This window comes from Alligator sinensis, unplaced genomic scaffold (genome assembly GCF_000455745.1).
Source record: "Alligator sinensis unplaced genomic scaffold, ASM45574v1 scaffold250_1, whole genome shotgun sequence".
Classification (NCBI taxonomy): Eukaryota; Metazoa; Chordata; order Crocodylia; family Alligatoridae; genus Alligator; species Alligator sinensis.
Window position 1 is genome coordinate 2,786,334 of NW_005841888.1, and position 11,775 is coordinate 2,798,108.

Sequence of the window (11,775 nt, forward strand, 5' to 3'; positions counted from 1 at the left end):
CGCCAAGTTAAAAGCAAAGCACCAGTTTGGTTTTTTGTTTGTTTGGTTTTTGAGGGGTTTTAAGCACCCATGCTCCAAAAAACAAATTTGGTACCCATGCTCCAAGTTGCTGCCTGCCAGCATGTGCTGAGTAGCTTTGGCATTCTTTGGTTACAGACTCCACACGCAGCTCAAAATGACCTAGCAGGCACCAGCCAGACACTGTCCCCATAGCAGGCAGGGTTTCTGGCCAGCACATGCTGAGTCTTTCTGAGCAGCTGCCTCTAGGTGCCTCACCATGGTGGTGCAGCTGGTGTAGGGCTCTCAGTGGTAGTGGTGGCAGCAACAGCACTGAGCCTCTCATGCCAGGTCCCACCTGATGGACCATGGAGGCCCCAGAGGAAGTGCAGCAGGCCGGGGAGCTCTAAGCCCTGCAGTGGGCAGCCTGCATCCTCCCCCCACCCCAATGGGTTCTACTTGGCTCCACTCTTGCTGATCCATTGGGGCGGGGGGGAAGTGGGGCTCTGTACTCTGCTCTGGCTGCAGCAGCCACCGCCTCCTGTGTGTGGCAGCTGAGGCTCAGGCACTGCTGGGGGCGTTATGGGGCTGTAGGCCCTGGCCCTGGTCCCAGGATTTATTTTAAATCAGATAATTTGGGAGTTTTAAACAAAGGAAACCAGGATCTCTGTATGAGAAATACAGGAAATGAAAAGTCACGGATTACAATGATGTTAGCAGTGTTGGCAGGTAGGAGAAAATTGCTTTCCTGTGTGATTTTGAAATGCAAAACTCTACCAAAATAAAAATTGCCACCGGGAATAGTGTTTAGGTGCCTGGAACAGAGATGGATGTCAAGCAAACTGATGAATGACTGGTTAGATGTTGTGTGGAACTGGAGACCTAGGGCATTGTTAAAGAAAAGAAGAATGTTAGTGTTAGATTCCTTGAGAGGGTATTTAAGACCAGATGTGAAAGCAAAAGTTGGTGAATGAATTATGATGTTGTAGTCAGACATGTTAGTATCATATCTCAACTCCAAATACTAGATGTCGTAGTGAATAAGCCCCTTCAGGACCATTTACATTGTCAGTTGTCAGACTGACTCTTGGCAGAGAACCATGAGCTTACAACTGGTGAGAAAATTAAGAAGCTAACCATAGCACTACTTTGCCAATAGAGTCTAACTTGGGGAAGGATCTCTTTAGAAGCCATTATTAAAGGCTTCAAGAAGTTCAGTATATCTAATGTTAGGGCTGTGTGAAGCTTCGGACCCTGATTAAATTCAGCGGAGATTTGGCCCAATTCGGTAGCCAAATCTCTGAACCTGAATTGAATCAGAGGACCCTTTAATCTCTCCAAATCAAATCAGAACCCTAGGAATCAATTCGGAGAGATTCAGAAAGATTTGGATATTTGGACACAGTGACAGCTTTAAATGTTTTTTCTACATATCTGTAGGTAGCAGGGGCTCATGAGTGCTGTGATGCGGGGGAACATGGAGTGTCCCACACAAGTGTGGGGTGCTCCCCAGTGTGTTCGGCAGCAGACTCAGAAGTGGACCAGAAGTACTTCCGGTCGACTTCTGGGTCCGCCGGGGAGCACTCCCCCCCCGGCTCAGTAACTGGTGCCTCCTGGGTCTGGGTCTGGGTCCGGGGGGTCACCCAGGCTTGCTGCCGAGCACATGGAGGGCCCCCCCACACTCCTGTGGGACACTTCATGCGTCCCAGCATCACAGTGATCACGAGCTATGCTTGCTACCTCGAGGTATGTAAAAAAAAATTTTAAAGATGTGTCTGTGTCTGAATTGCTGATTCTCCAAATGAGCTTTGAATCTTCAGATGTGGATTAGGTTGAATCGAATCAAGGACAGTGATCTGAATCAATGAGTCGAATCACTGTCCTGGATTTCAGCCGAATCGAATAGAGCCGGCTTCACGCACCCCTATCTAATGGCATGGATGGAACAGAAGACGATGTTTTTGTGGGAAGGTGAGGGAGAAGCTGAGAACAGTGAAGCATGTGAGAGTGAGGATGTATGTGAAAGTGACCAGTCCTAATGCTAAGACAGGAGTAGCACTCATCAGGTTCTGGAAAGAACCTATTATAGATTAAATTAACTTCACGTTTGAATTGAATTGAAGCTAATGTTAAATTTATGATTTACAGGTATTGTTATAGTTGTTGTCAGCAGGTCTGTTTATAAAAATAATACCAAATTAAAATTTTTCCTTTTGTGGAATCTAACAATTAAGGGGTTATATTAAATTCAGGGTCATCTTAGATTTGCTTAAATATGGTATATACAGATTCTTGTATAGATGTACCCTCAGATGCATCCAGCTTCCCCCAGTGCTTCCTCCTAGCTGACTGATCTTCCTTCACATCCCAGCGAGACAAGAAATGGATCAGAATTCTCTATGTGGTTCCATCAGCCATAGAAACAAAGTTAGGCCCTAGTCAAGCAAAGTGCTAAGCACTGCCTGGGAGCTGTTAAACTCTCTGTTCAACAGAAGTCAGTTGGACATGGAAGCACCTGGCAGGCTCTGAAAGGAAAACTATGTAAACATAATAGAACACTGCTGGGAACGCTAAGCCCATGCTTTATATGCCAAACCTCCAGGGGCTAGTTTGTCAGTCCTCAATTTGTTCTCAGCACTAATGAACTGCAATTCTGTTTGTTTGCAGTACTAATTGGTATAGAGTTGGTAATTTTTTACTGGAGTTAGTTATCAGTGATTAAGTTTGGAGACTGAACCACATCTGACCAAGATATAAGTATTGAAGTCTGGGGTTTAACTTGGTTCTACTCCTATTTCTGAGTAAAACAGTCTTGATTTTTAAATGGAAATCAGTAGGTACCGTACTGTGGGGAAATGACAAAAATGAAAGCCCTGAAACCAGCCCACTTTGATTCTGTAGGGAGATGATACAGAGATGCAATTTAAAGGAGAGCACACTTTACATATAATAAAAATACATTTTGTGCAGTGTATATAGTCATCCAACTCCTTATAGGAAATGTATAAATATTCAAAAGCATTGTATTTGGTAATTGTGTAAAATATCTGAAAATATAATTTTAATTAATTTTTTTAATTTCTGCCATCGAAACAAAAAAAAATATTCCGCGCTCTGTATTGGAAATATAATTGACTGGCTTAATGTATCTTAACACTGCTGTTTCTGTAATCAATTAAACTAGGTCATCCAGGCACCATTTCTCTTCAGAGTACTGGGGAAAATGAGTAAATAAGGGTTTTGCTGATAAAGGTGTAATTTTATAGGTGTATTTTTATAGTTTGTAATAGGGTTATGCAAAACAGGCCATATTCAATTCAGATTTGGATTCGGATTTGGCCCAAATCAGGGACAGGGATGCCATTATTTGATTCAGATCACTGTCCTGATTCAATTCAGCTGAATTCAAACTTTAATATTTGATGCTGATTTGAAGAATCAGCGTTTCACCCATAGACACAGCTCTAAATGTTTTTTCTACATACCTCAAGGTAGCAGGTGTGGTTCATGAATGCTGAGATGGTAGGGTGGATGGAGCGTCCCACAGGAGTGCAGGGGTGCCCTCCCGTGTGCTCAGTGGTGGATCCCCCTGGGCCCTCCCCGGTTTGGTGACTGCCTGTGGGGGGGGGACCCTGGGTACCCCCCAGACCCAGGAGGTACCAGTCACTGAGCCGGGGGGGGGCTCAGTGTGGAGCCACAGTGGGTGTGGAGGGGGGGGAATCCCCTTGGCTTCTGATCCACCTCTGGATCTGCTGCCAAATGTGTTGGGGACATCCCATGCTCCTGTGGGATGCTCCATAGGCCCCACCATCGCAGCATTCATGAGCCGCCTGGTACCTTGAGGTATGAAGAAAAAACATTTAAAGCCATGTCTATATCTGAATCATCGAATCTCTCCAAATTGATTTAGTGGGTTCCAATTCGATTCAGAGAGATTAAAGGGTCTCCTGATTCAATTCAGATTTGGAGATTCTGCCACCAAATCAGGCCAAATCTCCGCCGAATCGAATCAGCAACCGAAGCTTTGCACATCCCTAGTTTGTAATGCTCACAACATATATTTTAGCCAGAGTTCACTCCCATGTAAAACAACATTTCTATCTAATGACTTACTGATTTTTTTTCTCATCCACCCAATAGAAAATGCACGTCTTCAGAAAGACATTACAAGCTCTAATCTATCCAATGTCATCAACCACTCCTCACAACTTTGAAGTGTGGACAGCTACAACTCCCACGTACTGCTATGAATGTGAAGGTCTCCTTTGGGGCATAGCTAGACAAGGCATGAGATGCACTGAATGTGGTGTCAAATGTCATGAGAAGTGCCAAGACCTCCTAAATGCTGATTGTTTGCAGAGTGAGTATTTCGTGACAGCTGATTTTTTTAAATGCTTCATGTCTTCTGACATACTGTATATGCTGATAGAGGCCAACTGAAGTGAAGGGCCAGATGTTCAGAAGTCGGTGGAATGGTTCTGTCTCACATGAGCTTAGGACCTGACCAGAAAACTAGGTATCTGTTGATAAATTGTCTTGGTCATTTGACTCTCTTAGCCATTTGTCTCTGCTGATCCTTCTGTTTAGTTGCAATTAATATCTTATGACACCAACACAATGCTTGTTTTCTCCTACAAACAACATCACCAAAAATCATTCAAACTACATAAAATAATGCCTTGTTTGGTTTGTGTAATCCAAAACATAGGTAAGCATCAGAATAAAGATAAAATGAATTTTGCCAATACTTATTATAGCCACAGTAATATACTTTCTGTGGTCATGTTACCTCATTACAATTCTCCTTGCATGGCTACACTGAAGATAGGGTAATGGTAATAAATACATGTGAATGCATCAGCAGTAAAAATGATGGAATTCTCCTGTTGAGAAAAATCTACTGTTTGAAGTGGTTAAAATAAAGGAATCTTAGTGAATATATGTGGCCTGACACAATAAATGTTACACAACAGTTACGTCGGGGGAGAGGGGGGTCTTCAAATTTACCTGCAAAAATATAGAGGCAATTAAAATTTTGAACTACTTTTCTAAAGCAGTTATTTTTTTACAGCAGTGCCCAGGAGAAAATAATCTAAAAAAGAAGAAACCAAAATAAAATAAGGCAGAAAAAAGTATCTCTTCTTCAAAATAACAAATTACATCCATTTAAGGTGACAGCAAGGCCTCTATACACAGCACCTGTATATGTACTGTAATTTACATCTCACTTTCTCTTTTGTCTGTTAAAATGACTTTGGACTCCATTTGGCTTTTAAGCAGCATTGATGCTTCTATTGATTTAAAAATCTTAATCCCCATGGAATACCTGTACCAAGTGCATTCTCTTCTGAAATAAATATTTATTTGTAATGATCCAGTGAGGGAAATAATCTCTATCTCTGTCATGCAATCTAAAAGTTTCAGAACATTATGTATTTGTTCTAAAGTAATGCCAAAAAAGAAAAAAAGGTTATCAGCAGCCTTGAATCACAAGGAAGAGCTGCATTCAGTGGGGAATTTTTTTTCCACATGAAGTTGCTCAATTTCTCACTAATTTCCATTCTTTCTTTGCTCAGATGGAGCTCAGTTAATAACTTAAAGGGACATTTCATTGGCATAGATACACCAAGTAAAGAAACCAAACTCCTTGCAACAGATTATGGTGTAAACAGGAGGTTGCACTTATTGGCTAAGTAATTCAACTTTGTGAGGGATGGAACCCCAAAAGCAGAGTTTGCATTCAGTCTCATCTCAAATACTTGCCTCAGCCCATTCGTCACAAATAAAACTTAAGTATCAATGAACAGTGCCTAAACCTGCTACTCGGTATTAAAGGACATCACCTTTTATTACAATCTTTCTGGCAGATCCCAGGATTTTCACATCTGACCCTGTGGTCATGATTAGGCTGAATCAAATGCCCCCTGCTAATCTAGATTATCCCACAGGACAACTACCACCTGGGAAACCAGAAATTAGCCATGTTTTGCAGAGGACTTTTCAAGTTACGTGGCAGGCTCTGAATCCACAGAATTCTGACTACATGGAATTCCTGATTGAGAAGCCACTAAGCCCTCATCAGATAGCAACATTCTTCATTCATGGATATTACTGGGGACTGATACTTTAGGTCTCTGAACTAAGCCCTCCATTTGTCCCCTTAGTTCTCCCTTCTTAATATCTTTTCTGACCTAATTAACTGTGGCCCCCTTGGGCTGCTCTCCCAACCTGTCTTGGTGTTTCTGTCCACACCAAACAAGACTAATTTGGTAGTGCTTTATACTCACTAGGCACTCGCTTTACAGATGTTTAAATGACTATGCAAGAAGTAAATATGGGTTCTTCCAACTTTGTGACTGTTTACTTCTGGGCCTACCAGGGCTATTTTGGTCCCTAATGTAGTTTACAGAGGCACTATCATTACTCCACCTTATGTACATTTGCCATATCCTTGAAGGATTGTTGCAACAGATAGGTACTCAAGCCAGGCCTCTTCTCTTAACCATGTTCTCTAGGGCTGTAATGAGGAATGGCAGAGAGCTTCTTCTCAGCTCTGTACCATATGGGGATTCCCATTTTGCCAGGTAGAGTCACAACAAGTCAGCTCTTCTAACTCAAAGGGACCATAGTGCAACAGAGCAAATCAAAGAATATTTAACTTTGGTTCCACATCATGGTTGAAGCTATACTAATAGCATCAGTGTTTGACCCTTAGTAGTTCCACTACCGTAGTTTCACTAAACAGAAAGAGCAAGTTTGCTTGTAAATTGTGTTCTAAAATCATGCTATATACTATGTAGACTAAGGGTACATATAGATGTTACATTTAAATCAACCTAACTATGGTTGGGTTAGTTCACATGAGGTGAGCTAACTTAGATTGGGAATGAGTTAACCCAATCTATCATATGCTTGCATGCATTGAGAGCACAGCCCTAGGTCTGGAGGAGCCCAGCTGCTTGCCCCAGCTGTGAGGATGTGCTCCTTCTATCCCACCTGATCCCCCTCCAACCCCAGGTGGACAACAGACCCACCATCCCCCCTACAGACCCACCATCCCTCCAATCCCACAAATCCCCGCCCCTCCAAAACTGCAGGCTCACAACTCCCCACCCCCCCAATCCTGCCTGCCTCTGCCCACATCCTGAGTTGCTTACACCAGTTTTTCTGCGCAGCTCTCAGCACTGATTAACAGCCAGGAATGCTGCTCCCAGTTTATGGTCACACAGCTTAAATTAAAACCAGGTGCAGCAAATGCCTGTATATTCCCAAAGGTAGTTGTTCACGTAGTTTCAACAACATTTAATGTAAAGTCTTCCAATGAACATATATAACTTTTTTTAACTGGGCAGTATCTGCCTGGAGAAAAAGTAGAGCATCCTCCTTAGCATATAGCAAGAATCAGCTCCTGTTTACTGTCATTTAACTAATTGCCACAATTAATTCCAGCAACATTTTAAGACTGAAAAGGTCACTGTGTATCAGCTCTATGATCTCTCTCCCTCTTTTAGTTTTGTAGTTGTTTGGCATGATAGCTGTAGTGGGAATCACATGGCTTACACCACCAATTTTCAAGCACAAAAATGAGCAGAAGCTTCTATCAGAATGTAATTCAACTGGTAGCAAGATATGCGCAAGTCAGTTGTCAATTAACTGTTTAAAATATAAGCATAGGACGCAAGAAACAGGGAACTGTCATTCTTAAAATCTTAGTTTGCCCCTTTCTCTATCTTTATTACTATTAGGTCCATATCATAGGAAAAAATCTATAGAACAGGAGCTAGTCATAGGAAAATTCTGTCTGTGAGGCACCCTCATGCGATATTACATACATCGTTACATAAGGGACATGGAGTTTATTTCCTTCTGGACTGGGCTGGGGTTCTAGCCCCAAACAGTATACCATAGCAAGTGCTGAATGGCAGTGCAGGACTGTTTTTTATCCTGGAAACTCAATGTGACAGAGATGTTAATTTTGCTGGCACAGTTCACCTGTTCTATAGCACTATCATAGAAAAATCAGTGTGGAAGGGACCTCAACTAGATATCTATTTCAACCCCCTGCTCAAGGCAAGAGCATTTCTGTCTAAAACATTTCAGATGAGTGTTACGTCTAATCTGGTCTTGAAAACTTTCTAGAATGGAGATTGTACAGTATACAGTGACAATTCTGTGTAGACTAACAGCATTACACCTAATTTTGGGTAACTTCAGACCTGAATTCAGGCTTGAACTTTGTGACTCCATTTCTACTTTGAAGACCTGTGCTCAAGTCTATTTTTTCCTATTCATGTAGAAAATCACTAGAGTAAGGACTGAGGGCTTCCTGGGGTGCCTGAAAAAAGCTCTCAGATGTACAGAATTTATTTTTAGTGGCTTGGTTTCTGGTCCTTGAGAGAGTCTTAGTTCAAAGAAGCCCTGATACTGAAACAAGTTCTGCTCAGCCACTAGCTAAGTAAATTCAGTAGAAAAAAATAATGATCTAAGACACTGGTTTTAAATCTGTGGCCCACAGACTCCTGGAGGTCCACAGATTATATTCAATGGGTCCACAAAAGATGACTCTGATCAATCAAAAGTATGTGAATACCCATGCTTACAATCCAAAGGCATCCGCACCTTCATTTGAATTTTTTTTAGGGATCTGCAAATAAAAAAAAGTTTGAAAATCACTGATCTAAGATTCAGCCCTCAGATATCAGTCTCATGAAAGTCTTACCTATTTGATCCATAGTACCTCTTAACAGAAACCACTTAGGGAAAAGAGTGGTCACAGAGATGTCTCTTGTGAAACTGCTTAGGAATTGAACAAAGCTGCTGCCATTCTGTAGTAAGAAATAATATGGAAAGCAATGAAACTGCTTAAGCACTTAGGTTGGAAGGCTGTTTATAAATGTTACATTTTTCTAGGTTTAATCTGGACTACAACCAACACTATATACATGTGAATGTCTGTAGTCTGAATTAAAATTGGCTCTAGTCCAAATTAACTAATCTTCATTGAATGAGGATTAAAGTTATTGCATGCTAGTGCAATCCAAACTGGACAATTTAAACTGTATTGATTAACTTGTATATACAGGGTTGCTTTTAGGAAAAACAGTCCTTAGGGAGTCAGATAAGCATTCCTTAGGAATGCAGATAAGCACTGCAAATATCAGTCCCCGCAAAGGAAACTCAACTGAGTTTTTGCAATGCAACAGAGGATATCAGGCACAAAGTAACACCTTTACAAAGTCAAATGTGCCAAAAACACCTCACTGTTACTAAGTATCAGTGTCCTGACTAGGCCCCCAGCCCTGCCCAAGCACATGGACTACTGGTCTGTGAAGAAGGGGACAAACCACCTTGATCATCTATTAACCCTTAATTTGAATTGAAATATGATTCAAACTATGTAATGTGAATCAGTTAACACATCTTAGAAAACAGTGAGCAGATCTACAAATGGCCCAAGTTATCAGTACTTTGTAAGACTTAGGGTCTTTTTACATGGGGCACTTAGCACTTTAGAATGTAGTAAGCATTAATACAACTCAGAAAGCTTTCTGAGTAGTTGCACATTAATGCTTACTACTAGCTAGATATAGTTTATACCTCACACTGGAGTCTTGAATCAGCTCTGATACCATCTCAGGGCTCAGACCAAAAATTAACCAATTGCCCTGGGATGGCATCAGAGCCAGTTCAAGATTTCAGTGCAGTCCCAGGGCTGAGATTTTTTGTCTCAGCCCAAGGACCCACTGGAGCAATCCCATACTGCTCCCTGACTCTGCAGCAGGTCCCAGGGACCCAGTTTAGAGGCCAGTACCATAGCAAGGGTGGGGGCAAGCAGGATGACCGCCCCAGGCACCAAAGCGAAGGGGTACCAACAGGTGCTGCCCAGCCAGGGTGAGGTGTGGGACAGAGCTGCGAGCAGCTTATTTGGGGGTGGCGCAGGGGTGGGAGGGAGGGCAGCTCCCACCACTGCATGCACTCCCAGGCAGGGGTCATGTGACCCCCAGATCTGTGCACAAGAAGAGGGTGGCCTGTTGCTGCGGGCTTGCCCTGGCACCAAACTTCTTAGCTACAATACTGGTGGAAGCAGAGAGCACCAGGGGACCTGGGACCGAGGACCCAACCGTAGCGCTCCCTGCTTCCATAGCAGGTCCCACGCTACCTCTCTCTGTGACCAGACCCAGGGGCCAGCACAGAGGCAGGGAATGGTGAGATCCGAGTCTCACAGTCCTCCCTGCCTCTGTGCTAAGTAAGACCCAGGGCCCAGCAGGGAGGCAGAGTGCCGCAGGACACAGGATCCAGTGTGGAGGCATAGAACATGAGAGTCCCCACCCTCCCACCACAGCTCAGCGGACTTTGACTGATGGTCAGCCGTTTGTTGGTCAAAGTCCCTCCACTACACTAGAGCAGGTTCAAGACTCTGGTACTATGGGAGGGTTGGGATTGACAATCAACTGTTAGTCAAAGCCCCCCCACCACAGTGGAATTTAAATTCACTCAGGTGTCATGGAGGGGCTTTGACTGACAAGCAGCTGATAGTCAGTCCCCCGCCACAGCCCGCTAGTCTCTGATCCTATTATGTCTGGAACAGTCAGATGTGAGTTCAGTATGTGTGAAGTAGCAGGATCTGGAGATACTCCTCACCAGAAAAGTCTTAACTTTGCTACACTAGATGGCACTTAGCATGTGCTTGGGACAGGTTTACTGCTTGAATGCAATGCTAGTGTTTTAAGTAGAGCCTGCTGAGTTGCCGGCCCCCACAGGCAACATGGTCCCAGCTGCAGCTACCGCCCCTGCTCTCCCCAAGACAAAACGTAAGGTGTTTGTTGTGGGAGACTCCCTCCTGAGGGGGACTGAGGGGCCAATCTGCCACCCCGACCCCTTAGCCCGGCAAGTCTGCTGCTTCCCGGGGGCCCGCATCCGGGACATTACAGAGAGGATCCCAAAGCTCCTTAAACCCACAGACCACTATCCCATGCTCCTTATTCATGTGGGCACCAATGACACTGCTCGGAGCACTCCCAGCCAGGTCATGAGGCGCTACAGGGATTTGGGAGCGGGGCTTAAGGGTCTGGGGGCACAGGTAGTGTTCTCGTCGATCCTCCCAGTCTCAGACTATGGGCTGAGAAGGGACAGGAGGATCTATGTGGTCAACCAAAGACTGCAGCGCTGGTGTCATCAGGAAGGCTTTGGCTTTCATGACCACAGCCCACTCTTTGGCGAGAGAGGCAGCGAGCTGCTGGGAAGAGATGGCCTCCACCTCTCTCCCCTAGGGAGGAGGCTCTTCTCAGCCAGACTGGCTGACCTGCTCCACCGGGCTTTAAACTAAGCCCGTTGGGGGACGGGGGGACTACCACCATTGCTGGCCCGCTGAGCAATCCTTGCAAAGCCAGCAGATCACGGCGCTTCAGGGAGCCCACCCCTGCCCCAGCCCTGGTAAAATCTGTGTGCAAGGAAGGAGCCCCCCAGGGGGCACTTGCCTGCCTGTACACTAATGCCAGGAGCTTGGGGAATAAGCAGGAGGAGCTCATCCTCATGCTCAGTGCAAACAATTACGATGTCATAGGGATAACGGAGACCTGGTGGGACTCCACCCATGACTGGACCACGGGGATAGATGGCTATACCCGGTACAGGAGGGATCGTGTAGAGAAAAGGGGCGGGGGTGTAGCTCTCTATGTTAAGGAAAGCTACACGTCCCTCCAAGCCGATATTGGCGATCAGGGTGGATGGCTGGAGACCCTCTGGGTTAAAATCCGTGGGGAACACAGCACAGGGGAC

The 11,775-nt window shown here is 44.4% G+C and overlaps 1 protein-coding gene across 2 annotated transcripts in view; it reads left to right on the forward strand.

Moving 5' to 3' along the window:
* The window catches only part of UNC13C (unc-13 homolog C), a 523,785-nt gene that overhangs the window by 171,600 nt on the left and 340,410 nt on the right, over positions 1-11,775 (forward strand). For both annotated transcript variants that reach the window (XM_006017955.1, XM_025197084.1), the window contains one exon: positions 4,138-4,357. In XM_006017955.1, the coding sequence (XP_006018017.1) occupies positions 4,138-4,357 (220 nt within the window). The remainder of the gene's footprint in view (positions 1-4,137; positions 4,358-11,775) is intronic.